Genomic DNA, 19,861 nt, shown 5'->3' on the forward strand with positions numbered 1-19,861 from the left:
CCTGGAAACACAGTGGTTTGCAAAACATGAAGAAATTACTGCTGATTTTCAACAGTACTGTAGCAAAGTCAAGTCGGTGTGCCAAAAGCTTCCATCCTGAGAGGGATGGCATTAGCCAAAGAGGGGTTGGGCAGCAGAGGTACTTTCTCCCCTTGGGGAGATTGGGATCAGGGAGGTCCCTGATGGCAGCCTGGGCCAGCAGGGACCTTTTTAGCCTCTGTCAGTTCTCACTGCTTGCTCACAGGGTCCCTCCCGAAGGGGAGTGTGTCTACCTTTGCTTAAATTTTATAGGTGTTTGAAGTCTAATGTGCTACGAAGTGCACACAATCCTTGCCTCTCTGTTCAAAAAGGATTTTTCCTTGGCTTTTGGAAAAACTTGTTTTCAAAAATCAAGAACTATGACCCTTAATTCTATGCTAAGAGCATGCAAGGCAACTCCAAGATTTATTTGATGACATAATACTTCTCTGTGTGGTATTGGCGGATAACCACTTTACTAATAAATGCGTATGTTGTGCCTATAAATAAAATTCCAAAATGTTGTCAAATGATAGCTATCAAATGGAAAAATTTGGCTGTATTTGCCTTGCTGATGAATACATTTAAACTGAGCAGCTTGTATGGTTTACATTTTTTTTTTCCCAGGAAGATTTCAAACACAAAACACACCATTAGTCTTGTAGGCAATTAACACTAGTCCTGCTAACACTTGAAAATGCTTTATCAGTTTTAATAGCATGTGACCTTTTCTCTAGCCTGCCTTTCTACTACAAACCAGATTGTGTGGATACAGAAACACAAATAATCCACCAGTACCATTGGAAAGACTCCCTTGTCCCGACTGAGCTTATTCAGGCTGGCAATGCCCACGGTCAGGTCCGGGTACACTCGGTAGCTCCGTTTGAGCTCTAACACTAAGTATTCACAAGCCCAGATTAATACAGCTTGACCCAACACCTATGAATTCAATGGCAAATCCATCTGGGTCCCTACTGAAAGCTACAGGATGTAGCTCTTTCCACATGCAGGATTTTTTTTTCACTCCCATCACAAAAACCTCACAGGCATTAGGTAGAAACAGCATAGCAATCACAATATTGGCGAAATGCTAAATCAAAACAAATCAAGGCTTCTGGTTCTAAATAAATATTCTGTGAGTGAATTCAGACTCACCTGTATTCAGTGTCCTTCCTCTGAGGCAGGTCACTTGATGACTTTTATATATATATGTAGGAAAAGGTATCCACCCTACGGGCTTTGGAATGTTAATTTCTACCTAGTGTGATGACTGTTTTAAAGTACAATAAGTAATATATATTAAGAGCTTAGAACTCCAATGATTCCTTTCATCCAAAGATTTGCACAAGTGGTGGTTAGTCAGACTCAGGACAAGTCTGTGAAAGGAAATAAACACTGGTTTTCCTCCATCAATAAGTACATTGATGCACAGTAAATGACTTGGAGAAATTATTGAAGTGAATCAGTGGCAGAGGCCAGGCAAAAAACAGATCCCTGTGTAGTCCTCTTCTTGCTTTGCATCTGCACATATTTCTGGAAGGATTGTTTGTGTTTTGTTTCCTCAATGATTTCAGTTAGGCAAGCTTTTAATTAAGTATCATACTTCCATATGAATTTTAACAAGGACAATTAAGGAAAATCATCCCACTGCTTCATTGCTTACAACAAACCTAATTCAGGATGGGCACTTGACTACTTTGAGAGCAGAGGCAGGGTCTGAGTTTCAGATTTGGGGAGGTGGGAGGTTGCAGCAGAAATTAGGAGGAAGGAAACTGGTCTCTCAGCAGCTGAAGTTAGTGGGGACACACAGAGGGGCTCTGAAAGACTTGCACTTTGCAGTCAAGAGACTTTTCACATACCTAAAACATCTGAGTCACTTGGAGAAGGAAGGACACTGGGAGACCAGTGCCCTTCAATCCTGTTCCGGTTGTCATATTTTTCCCAAGACTCTGCCCAGCATGCGTGGAGGCTAGGAAGGCAAGGTTTTTCTTCTGGTAGCTTTCTCTTCATTATTTAATGTACCACAAATCCATCTATTCCCATTTCTCTTTTGGGATTGAGATGGGGCAGGTAGGAAATGCTGTTTTGGCCGGATACTAATTTACATGTTCAAAACCAGGCATTGTTACAGGAGGCTTGGTGTAAGGGTTAAGGTGAGTCTTAAATATAGAACTCTTAATGAAACCTTCCCAAAGATTACAAAAAGGCTAGGCAATCATTCTTGATGTACAAACCTGTTAACTCATTGTGGTATCTCAGACTGGACTATCACTTAATCCTTTTACTGGGGTTTAACGTTTTATATAGCAGAAGGTAAAGTTTGACATAATGTAAGGTGCACATCCATGTGGTGTTGTCATGGTTTAACACATAGAAAATAGAAACATCACATGTTTGGTGTGCTTTAATCCTTTCAAAGGAAACAGCAACTGATGAAATGCTGGAGGGGAGGAAAGACAGAAGAAATGATTTGGGAAAAGCTCACAGTGCACAGCTTGATGGCAACAAACCCAGTAGACATATTCATTTATGTGCTACAGAACAAGACAATTTTTATTAGAAAGAGATGTTTTCTCTCAAATAGATTATAAAAATTTAGTATTAACATCCACCTGGAAGTTATAAAAACAGCATCATGCTAGTGACAAACAACTAATGTTCCTCTGTCACTGAGCCTGCGTTCATGCTGACTTAGGACCTTTTTTTGAGAAGTAGCCTCTAACCTTAGGTAAGATTTATTTCCTAATGTGTTGTCCACTTGCTGATGGTCCTTAAGATAAAGTTTTGAATTTAAATACTGTTTGTCATTGCTACATATTTTTCTCTTTCATTTATTACCATGTAATCACATTTTTCTACATTTCCCAGTAGTCACATGAATTCTTAATGCCTACTCTGCATTGCATTGCTCCTTATGTACTCAGTGAGTAGTGGATGTTATGTTTTAAATACAAGTATTTTTATCTGTGCTGCTAGAAGCTCTTAGTTCCCTGGGACAGATTCCTTGTATTCATACAATTTCCACTGTAAGCCCAAATAAGAGGATATTTTTTCAGCAGTGTTACGGACTTTTTCTTGCTAAAAACCTCCTTATCCACATAAATTTTGCCAACTGCCTTTTAGAGTAAAAGCCAAAAGCAAGCACCCTCTCTACGGAAACATGGTCATGCTCATATACACTGAATGGAGCAGCTCTCAGCCAGTGCATTTGTCCAAGGCACCACCATGTGACGAGAGCTGCAGAATGTTTGAAAACACCATCTTCTGCTCAAAGGCCTTTGTGGGGCTGTAAACCCAGAGCACTGAATGTAGGTGAGCCACTTAATGAGAGTGGGCTGCATCTGTCACTAGTACAGAACAATTTTTCATTTTTATGATAGATTTAATTTGGAAAATTGCATCAGGAGTACAGTGCCAATACCTATTCTCCTTGTGCTTGGTTTGGTCAGCACAGAGTGTGACTGGGAGGGAGGGAATGGAAAGTCAAGGAAAGAGGGGTACTTCACTTACCAAATGGTACCTGCATCTTCTTAAATTTAAGAAGCAGGAAAGGTTCCTGGTATTCATGTGCATCCTGGCATTCAGCTGCAGTCAGTGACCACAGACATGCTTTCTCTGTGATCTGTCAATGACACTGTCAGTTACATTCAGGTAAAGGGAGAGCAGAGTGGACAAAAAATGTTACCTGACACAGAAGCATTTTCCACTTGTCTTACATAAACTAGAAGGGACCACTCCTGAGATCTAAAGCACACCAAGGTTCAGTTCCAACTGTTCTTTCCTACTCACAGATTTTCACTTCATATTTTTTCCCCCTCATGCCAAGTGAAGTTTTTTCATTCTGCTTAATGGAGAAGTGATCAAAATGAAGCATCATTTTGAAAAGAATTATATGCTGCACATGTTATTCTCCTTCAGGTTGCAGGTTATAGCAACACATGTCACTGGGTGGTGAGAATACCATCTAAAATCACTTGGAATGATACCCACATTAATTATTGTCTCCATTGTGAGTTTCAACTTGTTTCATAACATTGACAGGCAGATGAATTTCTCAGGTTGTTCCTTTTGTCTTGGATGTAATTATAGGTAACACCAGGTATTCTCAGACTTTGTAACTGCTTTATAGGGAAGCTGCCCATCACTGCTGACGTAGGTTGGATACCTACCACTAACTGACCAGTTAAAGATGCATCTATAGCATCGTCTCAGACAAATCCTCTATGGTTGTCCTTCCCAGCTTTTAAAGGGACACACCCAGTTTAATAATTAAATTTCCATATTTTTTCCTGTTTCACGTCTAGTATACCTGGAAGTAATCATAGAATCATATAGGTTGGAAAACACTTCTAAGATCATCGAGTCCAACCATTAAGCCAGCACTGCCAGTTCCACCACTAAACCACGTCCCTAAGCACCACATCTACGCATCTTCAAAAGTCTTCAAACTTCTAAGACATGAGGCTCTCCCTTTTCACTGTATTCAGAAGTGAACAAGTGCTGAGGGTCCCAATCTCTTCTTTTATCGTCCCTTTCTGAAGAATGCAGATGAGCATGGAAGTAACATCCCCATCTCCATCTCTCTGGCCTTCACATAAAATAACTAAGGCCAGAAGTGTTTATGAGGGAGGAAAAAAGTATTTTCCTTCTGTACACTAAAATGAGATTTTTGATATTTCTCTAGGAGTGGTGTTCTAGCAAAAAGGTCACTGGACTGGATCCTATGACAGTTCAGTTCACATCCCATCTTCAAGACAGATCTATCACCTAAAGCAAGTCATTTGAAGTTTGAGCCAGGATAGGGTCCTGCACATGAGTCTGGGAAATCCCAAGCACCAATACAGGCAGGGGGACGAACGGATTGAGAGCAGCCCGGAGAAGGACTTGGGGGCATTGGTTGACAAGAAGCTCAGCATGACCCAGCATTGTGCACTCACAGACTGGAAGGACAACTGTGTCTGGGCTGCCCCAAAATCAGCGTGGCCAGCAAGCTGAGGGAGGGGATTCTGCCCTGCACTACAGTCTCATGAGATCCTACCTAGAGTAAAACATTCAGCTCTGGGCTCACAATGTAAGCAGGATGTGCAACTGCTGGAGCAAGTCCAGAGGAGGGTCACCAAGGTGATCAGAGGGCTGGAGCACTTCTACAAAAAAAAGCTGAGGGAGCTGGGATTGTACAGCCTGGAAAAAGGAATACTCTGGGGACACCTTATAGCACATTCCACTACCTAGAGGGGGAACAAGAGAGTTGTGGTGGCACTTTGTACGAGGGCATATAGTGATAGGGGGAATGGCTTCAAACTGACAGAGGGCAGGTGTGGATTTGATACAAGGAAGAAAGTCTTTGTGAGACACTGAAACAAGTTGCCCAGAGAAGCTGTGGGTGCCCCATCCCAGGAAGTGTTGAAGGCCACATTGGATAGGGCTTTGAGCAATCTGGTTTAGTGGAAGATGTCCCTGCCCAGGTGATGTTTAAGGTCCCTTCCAACTCAAACCATCCTGTGTTTCGATGATAAGTACCAAGAGCATTTCTGTGTGCCTGCAATTAATTATACAAAGCACTGAGGACTGTTAACGTTCCAGAAAACAAACAGGAAACAATTTCAGGCTTTTTTCTAGGGCAGTGCAATAACAAAATAAATAATTAGCAAGGAGGATGTAGATCAGGAAAGTAATTAATGTTGTTCTGTGCATTACGATCACCTGATTTTCATACAATGTCATCTTGGGAAAAGCCAGTCGTTACTAGAGATTGCATGGCTTGTGAAGAAGGTAAGTTAATTTTTAAACCTTTTTTATAAGAGTCACATGTTGAAGTCATACCACCAGGTGGGTGATGCTTGAACAGGCTGTGTTCCAAAATGCAAACTCAACACTGAGCTGACACAGCTATGTGGCTACTAGGTCAGTGTTGGCTTACTTTAGGCAGCTCAAGCCATGGCTGTAACAACTAATCAAAAACCACAGAGTAGCTTTAGAAGATGCACCTTATGGGATCTCTAAAAATAAGTTTTCTTAATTGCTTCCTTTCCATCAATAAGCACCCAATATCTCTCAGTGTACATGCACTTAAAATTAATTCACCAAATTTAAACAAGGTATTTTTGGGTGATGTTCTGGGGTCTTATGTACTACTTCAGCCAGTTTGATGTGTTACCTTAATTTGCTGAAGAAGGTATGAGCATAAATTCCCTTCTGTAGCTTATGATACAGAATGGCGCTCTGCAGAGGGACAAGGAACAAGGAGCATCTGGTAGACCACAATATCTTGGATCACCACAATCATATTGGACAGGCTGAATGCTGAAGGCTCCAAAGCACGATCCAAGAACAAAAGATCAGAGTAGACCTTTTTTTGTCAAATGTGGTGGAACCTCTCTCTATTTATCCTTTAAACATGGCTCAGGAGCAACGTACCCCTCAGAACAATTCTCAAGCAGTGTACTGTAACACCAAGTATGCTCACCGTCCGCCTTAGAGTCTTTTCTTCAGCTCCAGAGTGTAACTCTCACTCTCAAACTGTCGTGTACAGCTGTTCTAAAGAGACAGACAGATCAACCACTGCTGACAGAATTTTCCTTTCAAAAAGTGGGTTACACAGCTATTGTATATGCAATGAGTACAAAAGCCATGCTATTTCTGCATCAGCTAGTGCTTGTTAGTGTGTATGCGAGAGAAAAAGTGACAGCATCTCTCACACTGGGTTGAGAACACCAGCTTTACTCTTACAGGGAAGACAAAGGGTTTGTCTTAGAAACTGTACTGGTCAAAGCCCAAACCTTCTATAGAAATATCTGTAGAAAAGCCTTCATTCTAGAATTTCTAGGTGGGGAATAGAAAAAAGGGGATTCCTTTTAATGGAGGACTTGAGAGCATCAATTAATCTTTTGAGTTGGCCTCCCTCCACCCCTGTGACACTTGCAGGTAATCCAGCCTACTAATGGGGTCTGAGAGCAGCTACTCAGCTGTTGCCCTCTCCAGAATTTGTTTCTCATCCTGCCTCTTTCTGGGACCAGACTTCTTCATACTTCCCAGATCCCAAAGCTCAACTCAGCACTTCACTTCGGGGTAGATTTCTTGAGTAGAAACACAGCAAAACACAGGATCAATCAGTGATCAAGGACTGTCCAGTCAAGTCCACTTAATTCAGCATAAAGAGCTGGACAACTGAAATCCTGTTTCGTTATTATTGCCTTCATGATTTTCTTTATTATTTCATACCAAGCATCAGGCACAGACTTAAGCACTAGTCATAAAGTTATATGCTGACTGCAGGCATAAGACCCATCACTTCCAAAGCTATACCTGAACATTTCTCACCTCTTTGTTGTCTAACAACCTTTCATGGCTGACACATGCCAGATCAGGTACCATTTTGTGATTAGTCTAGGCTCAGGAACCTTAGTCAGTCATGTTCTCACATACCTGATCCATCTGCTGTAAGGAATTAATCCTATAAAACCCGCGTTCTTTCTAGATATTGCGAATCATCAGCATCCTCACCATCTCATCTATCAGCCATATGGCCACTAGATTGCTGTTGACAAAGTTAATCTTTCTGCTTTTCAAGTCTGTACAGCTGACATTTATTTAAGCTGGTGTTCTCTGTATTGTGACATTTCCAGCTTGTTGTCCCATGTCTTCTGATCATGGACAATTCATTAATTTAACCTGCTCGGCAAAATCATTAAACTCTACCACAGAAGAGTAATTTGTTCCTCACTACTCAAACTAGACAAAGTTCCCATTTCTTAAAGAACTTCTAGGTTTCAGCAAAAATAAATTTTTTGGGTTTGAATTGTTCACCTCAAAATAATATACAGGATGGAGATGTAACCAAGAAGACTGTTCAGTAACAGTTTTGATGTTTATTCAAGACAGAATATGCAGAAAGCAGACATGAAAGTAAAGACTTGAAGGAGCAATCTATGAGATTGCTACTTCAAAATAATTTAAACTTCCAGTATGAACAGTCTCAAGTTCCCTTGTTACCCATGGGAGGAGTGTCCTTGTCCATGGCAGGGGGGTTGGAACTAGATGATCTCTAAGGTCCCTTGCAATCCAGCCCACTCCATGAGTCTCTGATTCTACCCAAACCACACAAACTCCTTGTATCAGCACTAGAGTATGTGTGGTCATGGAACAAGCTTGATGAAGGAAAAGGTCCCAGGAAGGATGAAGGAAGATTAACCTAGAAAAAAATCATCAGCTTAAAGTGACATGAAACCACAGACTCCAAGTAGGATTTGCAGTGAGTTTGTAATGAGGCTATTCATGTATGAAACTGAGTAACCTCCAACAACGCACTGTGCTGGAATCCTGACAAGCCCATGTGTTTCCACATAGCACGCAGCTGCTTTAGAGGTGATTTTTTATTTCCACAGCTTGTTCAACACAGTTAGAGCTCACTGATGAGCCCTGCTAAGACACTTGTAAAAACACTGTTGGAACCCTGGTTTCCTGAATTTCATGCAACTGGATGAAGGAAAAAAAAAGAAAAATGAGCACTTTCTAATGCATTTAAAGAGTGTGTGCATTAAAAAGGAGATCAACGTGAAGCAAGGCTCCTTTATGCTTCTCCTAGATGAACAGGCAGCTGTGTACATCTTAAGCTGATTGCGTTCTCAAAGTGATCCTGTATGTTAAGGCAGAACTGTACATTACCTGTTAGAAATCTAGAAGGAGCTCATACAACCTTTCTGATGGACTTTATTAATAGAGAAATCAATCCACAGCACCTAGATCTCCTTCTTTGAAAGGATGCAGTAGTCAACATTAGAATGAAAATAATTTTTATTTCAATGTACATGAACAGAAATAAAATATAATTCTTTAAACTTAAAGAGATATATTGCTGGGCTGGCCCAATCACAAGTGTTCTCTACTACAAGGCAGCAAGACTAGACCCACTTCACTGCTTTTTGGACCAACTGGATTCAAAGTACCACCTCAAAAGGGTCCTTCAGCACAAAGCAAACTATTTTTTTGAAAATGAAAAGAAAACTCATCAACTGTTCACCTAGCCAGGAATTTTAGAGTGTCAAAGAAAGATCTCTCTTGAAAATTCTGTCCATTACTGAAGAACAGTACACAGTATGCGGCACTATATCTAAACTTAATGATCAAGGCTTCTCTCAAATACTTTCCTCTATTCTACTCTCTTGTACAAAGCATCTGCTATAAAATCCACACATTCACAACCACAGAATGATACAAACCTGTGAACTAGGCTGTTTTCAATAGGCTTGTTGCTATGTGCTATTACCTGCTGTATCAGATCTGACATGCAGCGTTCATAGATGCTAAAAGGGCATTTCTCTTGGCCATCTATTTCAGAATTCACAGAAGTTATGACTGTTTTTACAACTTATAGTGCAATGCAATTAATTTATTCAATGGCATGATATGGCACCGTAAGAGAAACAATTATTTGTTAAAATACACAATTTCTTTACTGATAATTTTGTGGTGCTTTACTGATAATGTAAGTAATAATAAATTTTAAAAGACAACTGGAAGAAGAACTGATAGAGAACAACCTTTTTTTTTTAAAGTGTCTGTTATCTCCTTTAATAAAGAAAAACAGAAAAACAAACCTTGTCAGATTCTGTGAAAACGAGGAAGCACAGTTAAACTGTGGCCTCCTTGCCACATGATGTGGATGCCTGGATACTATGAGGATTAAAAGAGATTTCTCTTCCATTATTTTAAGCAGCAAATACTCTCAGATACGGAGTTCCCCAAGCCACAGATTGCTTAAAGTAGACTGTGGGGAAGCATTGCTCTCTGGTCACCCTGTTTTCATTCTTCCTTGTGCATCTCTTTTTAGCCACTGAGACTGGATCCTGGGCCAGAGGGACCTTTGGTCTGACTTCATACAGCTGTTTCTAAGTTACTTCAAAACATTTCATAAACTTATACTTAAGACAAAGGGCTTAAGTTCATCATTTGCCATGTTATTTAGTTAGAAGGACCAAGATTTTCAAATTACAAATGACATCCAAAAGAGAAAAAAAAATACTTAAGCTTTTTCCTGCTGTGACTCAGTTGTATAAAACTGTATAGAAAAATGAGAATTATGTGCAGATGTAATGAAAAGCAGTAAGCTTTATAAAAAACATTCTTAGAAATGTACCACGCATAAACAAAAGATGATTTACAAATATATTTAGCGGCTCTTCTAGTCATCATCAGAATCTGAATCATATATCTTTCCTCTGATGGTCTTCTTATCCAGCTTCGTAAAGCTTGTTCCATATTTCTTTTGACTTTGAAAAGGTGGCTCCATCAAGTTTCCACTACAGGAAAAGGAGAAGACAAGTTGATTAAAACCATATTCATACAGACAGTAAGCACCATCTCTAATGACCTGTTTCTCCAGAAAAACACATTCTAAGAGAACACAACGCCTACTTCCTACAGCCACCCTAAGCAGCACTGTGGGGTTGCTAGCATAGCACATCCTGGTCAAAATGGCCTGGATAACTGGAGTTAAGATAGGAGTGTGAAAGTAAACAGCACCTGTGAGTGGAGCTGTAGAGAAAAACTGTCAGAAAAGGTTTTTCCTGCAAACTGATCATGCTAAAGATAACCATCTGTCAGATTAAACTGTAACCAGGGAATTACAGAGAGACTTTTCAAAACAGGTGAGGAGCCATCAGTACAAAAGAAGCTAAAATGTTGTTATGGGGACTTCAGAGTCAAAACTGGGATTTGCCAGAAGTCACCTTGTGCTATCTCTGCCTAGGCCAGACAGAACAGCTTCCCCACAGGACTGCACTTCTACAGGACTATGGGGGAACTCACACCTCAGAGCGCCCCATGATCCTGCAGCGGCTCTCTCACCAGCATGTGTGTCTCTGGGAACAGACCTGTGTTCCCTGCTGGGAACAGCAGGTTTTCACATGAAGCTGCAGCACCTGCTTCTCTTCCAGCAGGGCTGCACAAGGAGGTGAATTCCCTGGGGCTGCTCAGAAAAGGGTGTGCCCTGCTTTCCCTCACATGACCTGTGAGGGGTTTGCACCCAAGTGTCAGTGAGTGAGTGAATCAGCTATAAAGGGGTGTTTAAAATTTATAGTTCTTTACAAAATATTAATACTATTTTGCTGATATTAATCCTAAATATACAGTTCACTGATTGCTATTTAATTACACACATCAGTACACCACTTGAATCCTGATTTTGGGTAAATAATCTGACCTGAACAGTTTTTCCCTTAAATAAAGTATATCCTTTTACCATCTGCTATCCCACAGGTTGAAGGAAAAGAATTATTTCTAAGCTCTGAGGAGGCCTATGCCCTTTTCAGGAACTCCAGAGAGTGGAACAGTACTTTCAGAGCAGTGTGGAAATGTGGCTCGCATTGCAAAGCCAGGGTCTGCCAAATGAACGAAGAACAAAGCTCCCCCACACCACAAGGAGCTAAGAACAAATACACAGTACTAGTAGAGTCAAGTAGAAGTAAAATTATGCCATAAGCCAATGTAGCAATGTTTAGCAATTTCAGTGGTGCTTGATACAACTCTAGTGAAGGATTTTTCCCATAAAAGGCTGTTGCTGTCTAGAATATGCATCCAAGATGTCTCTGTGTATTTGCTTGTTACTGAACGAGGACATACCAGTTGTTTTAAAATTATAAATTTCAGTCATTTCACCCGAAGTTCAACAGCTATTAAGCCAAATTGAGTAGTAGTTCCTTTGGCTTTAAGATACAATACTTCTTGCCAAAAATTAGCCTAATTAGACATTTAAATAAATTCAGGTAACGAATTTAAAATTTAAAAAGCACTAAAGACATTCAAAACAATAGAGCAAAATTAACCTAAAAAGATAGATGACATTTGAGTCACACTGGATAGCAAAGCAAAATTTTGGTAAATAATCCTCCTGTAAAGTTAGACTATTGTGGTGACAGGTATGTTCTACTGCCTTTTGTTCTGTAGTCTTTAACGTGGTATTGATGATGATTCTATTGTATTGTTACTCAATTTATTTACACTTCTTCAAGTTATCTTTCATTATCAGTACTGTTCGTTGAAGAAAAAAGTATATTCATGTATGTAATATTGACTAAGATGCAGTTTAAGGATGACTTGCTGAGTTTTCTCTCAAGTGGATTAAAACCACTCAGACTTCACTGCATTGCAACTGTGACATGAAGCATCTATAGCTGCTTTGGAGAGGATTACATTTGATACATGACTCTGGAGCCATATCAGAGCATCACTGCTACTCCATACACTTCATGACAAGAACTGGGTTTATCTTTATTACTCTACAAGAAGGACAACTCAACACTCATTACAATGTCTCAATACTTTGCCAAAGAGATTCGCTTCTTTCCCTTGATGAAGCACACAGTTTAAGTAACTAGATTAAACTCTTACATGTCTTTTAGCGTACAACATATTGATGTTACAGCCTTTCAGATTCTCTTGTCTGCAAGCTCATTCTCTTTGCACTTTATGTGAAAATAACAGAATCATGAAACTCTTAATTACCTGTAATTAATTACATCTGCACAGCCTAATCTCCATTCTAAGGTTTCTGTAGTGAAGTCATCAGTGTTACCGAGGTCAGTAAAACCCACGACGTAGTCTTGTGTTTTTCCATCTTTTATTAGTGCTAGAGTGGGAATTACTTTGATGCGCAGTCTCTCGCACAAGAAAGGAGATTTTTCAGCATTTAATTTCAAGAATTTTGTCTCAATGTGCTTTTTTGCCAATACAGTCAAATGTTTGTCCATTATTTGGCACCTGTGGAAAAATTGACCCAAAATATACAACATGTTAGAATGAGTAAGCTGAAGAATATGCATTTGAGAGCAAGTTTAAAAGGAGTAGTAAAGAGCTAGTTCTATCATGTTGATACTCAGACACGACCTTTGTAATTGAGAATTTAGTTTCAAGCGAAAGTACCTTTCAGAGGTAGCTGGATTTTATGACTAACAGAGGAACAGCCTGGAGTACCTTTACTGTACAATTATACCATCCCTTTCTCTAATTTCTTCCTAATTACTTTCCATACACTGAAAGCCTCGCTCTCATTTCTGGAGGCCTGCACTTATTGATGAAATTTCTTTCTGACTTCTATTGTTCCAGCTCTAGCTTCATGCCTGTCAACTGGAAAAATTTCTCTATAGGAGATTTCTTCAGAGAAGTACTCTCAACGTGTTACAGCATTTTGGATTTTTGAAGTCACTGTCTTCACAGCTGAGATGCAGTAACTCAGTGTAAGCGAAAAACAAGTGATTTGCACAGTAGTGCTATAGGCAAAAATACTTTGCTTTTCTGTTGCCATGAAATAGGAGTGAGCATACAATTATTGCTTCTCACCTATGGGATAGTGACATGAACTGCTCAAAATACTTGTCAGATCACAGAGATTTGTGGAATTGTCACCTACAATCTCAGCTTTCTGAATTGTCTTCTCTAGCTGCATGAACTCTGCGATGTGACTGTCCTTAAACTCAAGAGGAGAGCTGCACAGATCAAAAAGCTGGACTGGCAAAGGTGAAAGCAACTTGATACAGTGGTTGGAAAACCCAATACATGAGCTTCAAGCTGTCTGTCAGCATGACACATTTTACAAACCACTTTCTCTAAAGTTCTCCTGTCTGAGCCTACAGACTTTGCTGACTCAAGAAACAAGAACTCAAACCTGTCCTAAGCTACTTTATTTGCAGTGACTTCCTTTCACCTTCTTGAGTAAAAGCTAGCCAAATAGAAATGCTTTAAACACTTAGAAAATGTAGGACACAGATACCTCACTGCAAAATCGAGCCTTGACCTCTTTCAATTTCTCACATGGAGGTTGTTTCAGTTTCTATAAGCTAGGGAGAACATAACACCTTTGGGGGAAAAAACCCCCAATGAACCAAAACCAGGACAACTGGCTCCTCCTTCAATACACTCCTCTACTTCGCAACTGCATTTTAACAGAACACATTGAGAGAGACCCAGTGAGGAGCAGCCTACAACCCAGAACTTCTGAAATTCTTCCAAGGAAGTGGAACATCTTAGTTTGGGTTCCTATTCTGAGTCAGCACATATTCTCAGATCTAAGTGTCTCACACTCTAAAAAAAGTGACAGAATCACAAAGGCACAGGCACAAAGGGAAAGCAGCTGCAACTGATCCTTTCAAAGTAAAAGGTTAAATTCTCAAGATGCTTAGACAAGATTTTTGGTTATATTTTATTCCACCCAGAATACCTCTATCTGGAATGACCAAGGCCATCTTTTTGAAATGCTGCTCTTGTATGGTCTACATTTACAGACCTGGTGGCCTCAAACGAAATCAATAATGAAACACAGCAGTCTCTCAAATACTGTCAAAGAGGTCATACATCTATGCTCTAATCAACTATGTAGCAGACTATTAATTGTTGTCAAATCATGTTCAGATTAACTGTAATGGAGAAAATACATTTAAAAAACAAATGTCTTGAAAAGTGACTAAGATCTATAATGAAGCAATGTGAATACTTCTAAAAATGCCTGTTCATGTGTGGGATTTGAAAGAACAAAAAACCACATCTGTTTTTGTAGATATCTTTAAACAAAAGGTTTCTTCAGCACAGCTTATTTACTATACCTGAATGTTGTATCTCTATAGAAATGGCAAACCACATTTTTACTTTCTTTGACTTCTTGGAAAAAGTCTCTCTCGCTTGGGATTTCTCTATATTCTCCATGTCCTTTTGAAAGCCACTCCTTTTGGAAAACATAAAAGCAAATAATTAGTACGGAGGTTGTTAGTCTACCTGTTGTGCAAAGTCTACAGCTTTTAGAAAATGGAAGAGGGGGGCTGCAGTGAAAACCCATTTCATATAGTAATGGAGAAACAAATTACTTCCTCCCCTTTAGTTTTATTTTGAAAATACACAAATAAGGCCACCTTGCTTATTTGGAAATACAAATCTTGTACAGAGCTACATAAATTTCTGTAATGCAGCCTGTCAGTAAGACAAGGCTAGTTCAAAGAATACAACAAAAACTCTTGGCATTTGAAAATTGCCAATCGACAGCTTGGGCTACTCTCTCTGAAATGCTTTTGTACACTCAAAGAACTCCTGTCTTAAACTTAGTCAAGTCATGACATGAATTAAATAAATTTCTTTTAATTTTTTACTCTATGAAAAAATCAGGGAGAAAAAAGCCTACTAACTCATCTGCAATAGATGATATTTACCTATTGAATATACACTGAAGGGATCTTTACATGAGTCAGGCTCACAGAAAATCATTTGGAAAACACATGTGCACCATTAGTCATAACATCGATGGAGAAACAGAATGTCACAAGCTAAAATTTAGAAGTAATTTCAAAAACTGTCTGATTAAGTGTGCAAATGCAGTTTCCAAAGAGCTCATCTTCCACACTTTTGACAAACACACTTAGGGGAAAAACCCACAGCCTGTATATTACTAAAAGTTAACTGCAGTGTATTAAAACAAGTACAGACAAATCTAAATTTTTAGAAGTAGTGCAGTATGACAAAATTTGACAAAAACCTTCATTTTCCATTTGGGATCAAAAACTAGATAAATCACTGTTCCTAATCTTGCAGTTTTGTCTTTGCCAAGTGAAGGAAAAAAAAAATGTTTCCCAGCAAACCAAAGATATCATGTAAGCTAAATTAGGATAGAACAAAGAATCTCCGGAATATTTACATTAAAAATTCATGGAAGTATGAGCACATGAAGAAGTCATCATGATGGCAATCAAGAACTCACTTATCCCTCAACAGTGATTATGCATTAATCCCCCTCTCCACAGATTTATTCCAGAATAGTGTGACACCACACTCCTTTTACTGAGCAGTATCCTACATCACATTTGCATTTGAAAGTGTGTGAGAACAGTGATTTAAGATCAAATGACATGAAAAAGTTTTTGCATGAGATCTATCACATGTTCACATCCAAGGACATCCGTGTTATGACTTCTGAAAAAGGAAAACACTAGAATCAAATATAAACTGAACTTCTGAAGACAAGAAAACAGTGTGCCACTTTCTCTACTTCCACGTTTACAGAATCAAAGCTGCTGGCACTGCCGGTCTTCCAGCATCCCTACCATGCCACGACATTTCACTGCATTCCCATTTCGAAGTCTGGCATTAGCTTTTAAAGACTTCATCACAGCCACAGCATCTCCTTTCAGCCAAGTCACTTCTCCCCCAACACAATAAATTTCTTGTTTAGGTTAGCTCAGATGGAATAAGCTAAGAAACTTACACCTTCCCTACTTATAATTCAGGTCTCGCACCATATGCTACCAAAATCATGGTGTACACTGTTGTTCAAAAAGAGCTCTGAGGGAGCATAAAGACCACCTCATTTGACATGAGGTATCAGGTCCCAGGGAGAATTTCCTTCCTGTAAGAGGAAATGAGCGATAATACAAAGACAACATTTTATTGGCTTAGAAGGAGTATGACAAATCATTCCAGCCTAGGAACAAGGAAAAATCCTGTTTCATCCTTCTGTAAAATACCATAAGAGGAAGGCACACATCACTTAAGTAACTGCTGTAAGTAACAATCCAGAAGCTTCAGAAGGAGCCTAAAGCCTTATGATTAGGCTGCCTACAGGGCTTATGCTTCCAGACAGCAATGCTCAGCAAACACTCAAATCTCTGTATGAGACTCTTTATCCTATCCTTATTGTAACAACCACAGAAGTGCTTCTCTCCTCCTATTAAAAAACACAAAGCATGCACACATGGACAGACATTGGCCTTCCTGGATAATTTAAAATTAATAAGCACAGAAAAGGAGAGAAAGAGGAAAAATCCACAAAACCAACCAAACAACCCCAAAACACTTAGTTCACATATATTATTCCCCAAGGATTTCCAAAATGTCTGTTACACTCTACATATCAAGAGCCTGTACTACAGAAATTACTTGTTTCTGCTGCTGGCTCTTTTTTAGGGCCTCAAGCCTCCTCTGTTTAAGGCGTTCCAATTCATCTTCGTCCATTTGGTCCAGCTTCTGTATTTCAGCATCCAGATGTTCTTCCACAACCTTGGTTGTCTGAAGTATTTCATTCTCCAGAACTTTTTGAAGGATATCAACAGAGGTATCAGCAGCCATCTTCAGCTGGAAAGTGATCTCTTCAGAGCTGTGGAAACAGTGAAACAAGGAATTAACATTTACACAAACAATTAAAAGCCTGATCTCTCTTTGCTTGCAGTTCACACCATACAAACAAAATGCTGTGCTATTTCAAGACAGGAGTAGACAGCAGATAGTTCTTTTCTTTACTGCAACCCACTTTGGAGAATACTTTCATGATGAACACAGATGGCAAAGATACAAGTCAAGTCCTATTCTCTAAGCCCCAAGGGCAGCTACTGAAAGTGCACAGGAATCTGAAACTGCTTGTTAATATAAAGAAGAAAAATTCACCAGTTCCAAAAGGATGCTCATCCTGAGCCATGTGTACCTACTTTAATAAATATTCTGAAACAAGAAGATTGATTTGGAAAGCTCCAGGTTGCTGGGAGGAGGTAGAAGATGCCTCAGAACAAGTTTAAGCAACGCTCAGTATGTAAGTCCGTGCCAGTAGTTTACATGCAATTACTTTAAGCCCCTCAGGCACATTAACATTTTTAAATCTGAATTAACACTCCTCTCCTCAGCTACACGAAAGACAAGGTGCTCAACAGCAAATGCTTTAGGCTAATACACTGCTTTAATTAGTACCAGAAAATTACTGTTGCAAACAGCACCTTATGGCAGCCAGCAAGAGGATTTCAAAGCCACTACCTAATTGCTGTGTGAAGAAACATAGCCAAAATAATTTTCTGTAAAGTTCTTCCTGCCCAAACACATCAAAAGACACAAAACACTAATCAGGGTGTATAAAGAGTTGTGACAACACAATCAACTATTCTTCCCAATAAACTTACACTGCAGAAAATTATCAGTGTAGTGATCGACAGTTTTGGAACAGTGACAGTGCACAGTCACCCTACTCAGTCTCTCAACCTGCTGACCACGGCTCTGACGTGCTGAATTTTGGTTCCAGGCTACTCTTGGCTCTATTTCAAAGCAGGCGAACTGCCAGCGTCACTGGCTCTGTAAACACCTTGCATACACAGGCAAGAGAAACATTTTAAGTGACGACGGGTAAAGTACCAACATCATGGCAGCATTCCAGGCGTACTGCAGCACCAGCAGTGCCCAGCCCGCTGCCACGCGTGTCACCGCCACACTCGCTCTGACCCGCGGCACCCTGTTCTACCTCCCTCTTTCCAAAGCCGCTAACCACAAAGTCTGTTTCCTCTCCCTCTTTCCTGTGTTTCCAGAGGAAATAAGAACCTTGCCGGCGAAGATCAGAGGCCAGCAGGTGTCCAGGAGACGGAGAGACCCTGCTCAGCTGGGGTAAAAGGAAGCTCGTCCTCTAAGAAAACAGGAAAGAAAACAGGACCAACCCCCCCTCCCAGTCCCCACTGCAATCCGAGGTCCCCAGCGGTCCCCGGCTCCCAAGTCGCGGAACCCCGGGTGCCAAGAGGCTTCTCCTACGCAGCCAGGAGCCTCGGCGCCACCGGCAGAGATGCGGTTCTGCCGGGAAGGGGCGCCGGGCTCCCGGCCGAGGGGGGCGGCACACGGCAGGGGCACTGCGCAGGCGCCGCGCGCCTCCCTCCGCGGAGCCGCTACACACAACGCCACAAAACAATCCACCCACCCAGCTCAGGACGGGCTTTCCAGGGACGCCGCGCCGCCCGCCCTGCCCCGGGCTCGGTGCTGGTGGTGCCACCGCCCGCGGCCGCAACCGCAGCCGCAGCCCCAACCCGAACCCGGACCCGGCGCCCGCCACTCACCCTCCGCTTCCTCGCGCGCCGGCCGCACCCCTCCGCCGCTATCGCGAGAGTCAGCGCGGGGCGCACCGCGCGCGCGCGGAACTCCCCCCGACGGGCTGATTGGCTGGGAAAGCAGGCGCGCGCCCCTGCGGAACAGCCCCTGTGCTGTGCGCGCGCACACACCCGCGGAACTACCCCTGACGCGCTGCCTGCCTGCCCGCGGGACCGCGGGCGCGCGCCCCATGCCGGGTGCGTGCGTACTCCGCTCCTGCGGGCGGGAGCCGCGCGCTTGAGCCCCGCCCGCCGCGCGGGAGGAGCGCGGCTCCTCCGAGGTGGCCCCTCCACCCTCCGCGCCGCCGCAGCTCCGCCCCGAGGCGTCCCGGCCTCCGCCAGCAGCCGCCGGCTGGGGCGCCGCGGATTCCCCCTCCCACCGCCGCGGTGCGAGGGGCGGGGCTTGGCCGCGAGGGGCGGGGCAGGGCACGCCCCCTGCTCCAACTCACTTTCTCGCCGCTCTGGCGGCTGTGTAGGCGGAGGTGGTAGCGCCTGCTGCCGCTGCTGCTACTCTTTGGGGGATTCCTGCTCGGGGTTGGGCGTGAGACCGCGGCCGGCCCGAGCGGGGGTGTGGCGGTCGGGAGCCGCGGGGCCGGGCCCCGGAGCGATGGCGTGAGGTAAGTGAAGCTGCGTGAGCCGTGCCGAGAACGCGGGCTGTGCTGCAGCAGCTGGGGCTCGCCGTCTCTTTGCTTCTTCCTGTAAGTGCGGTGGAAGATCCGCTGATATAAATAATGGGACAATAAAGCCTGTTTTTTGAAAAAAGCAAACAACAAACAACAGCAACAAAAAAAACCCCGACACAAGTGTCCTGCTTTCTTCTTTCTTGGAAATCTGGCTCCCCGGTACCGAAGTGCGCTGACGGGGAAGGCGCGGTGGGAAGATAAACTCGGCCTTATCTGTAGTCGGCCAGGAGCCTGAGTGGGAGAGATAAGGAGCTACTGCTGTATAAAGGCAGAGGGAAGTAAGAAGCCAGGGTGCGA

The 19,861-nt window shown here is 42.0% G+C and overlaps 2 protein-coding genes across 4 annotated transcripts in view; one reads left to right on the forward strand and one right to left on the reverse strand.

The window, feature by feature from the left end:
- Positions 1-8,793: 8,793 nt before the first annotated feature.
- On the reverse strand, positions 8,794-19,109 carry TXNDC9 (thioredoxin domain containing 9). 3 transcript variants are annotated; one of them, XM_039548596.1, is made up of 5 exons: positions 18,852-19,109; positions 16,930-17,146; positions 14,613-14,731; positions 12,520-12,774; positions 8,794-10,316 (listed from the first exon to the last, which is right to left on the reverse strand). In XM_039548596.1, exons 2-5 carry the CDS (start codon positions 17,116-17,118, stop codon positions 10,199-10,201), a joined length of 681 nt encoding a protein of 226 aa, XP_039404530.1. In that variant the 5' UTR covers positions 17,119-17,146; positions 18,852-19,109; the 3' UTR covers positions 8,794-10,198. The 3 variants fall into 3 exon arrangements, with proteins under 3 accessions (XP_039404530.1, XP_039404545.1, XP_010392538.1); XM_039548611.1 differs by lacking the exon at positions 18,852-19,109 and adding an exon at positions 18,716-18,816; XM_010394236.4 differs by lacking the exon at positions 18,852-19,109 and adding an exon at positions 17,937-18,205.
- A 240-nt stretch (positions 19,110-19,349) lies between these two features.
- The window catches only part of EIF5B (eukaryotic translation initiation factor 5B), a 38,738-nt gene continuing 38,226 nt past the window's right edge, over positions 19,350-19,861 (forward strand). The window contains exon 1 of the mRNA XM_039548585.1: positions 19,350-19,498. The gene's annotated coding sequence lies outside the window, so the exon portion shown is untranslated. The remainder of the gene's footprint in view (positions 19,499-19,861) is intronic.

This window comes from Corvus cornix, chromosome 1 (genome assembly GCF_000738735.6).
Source record: "Corvus cornix cornix isolate S_Up_H32 chromosome 1, ASM73873v5, whole genome shotgun sequence".
Taxonomy (NCBI): domain Eukaryota; kingdom Metazoa; phylum Chordata; class Aves; order Passeriformes; family Corvidae; genus Corvus; species Corvus cornix.

Excerpts from the sequence above, each read along its gene's own strand:
- TXNDC9 (XM_039548596.1), bottom strand. The coding sequence starts at position 17,118 with ATGGCTGCTGATACCTCTGTTGATATCCTTCAAAAAGTTCTGGAGAAT. Across the intron at positions 14,732-16,929 it reads AGAGCCAGCAGCAGAAACAA|GAGTGGCTTTCAAAAGGACA; the intron begins GTAATTTCTGTA and ends GTTTTCCAAAAG. Across the intron at positions 10,317-12,519 it reads GCAGATGTAATTAATTACAG|TGGAAACTTGATGGAGCCAC; the intron begins GTAATTAAGAGT and ends CTTTTCCTGTAG.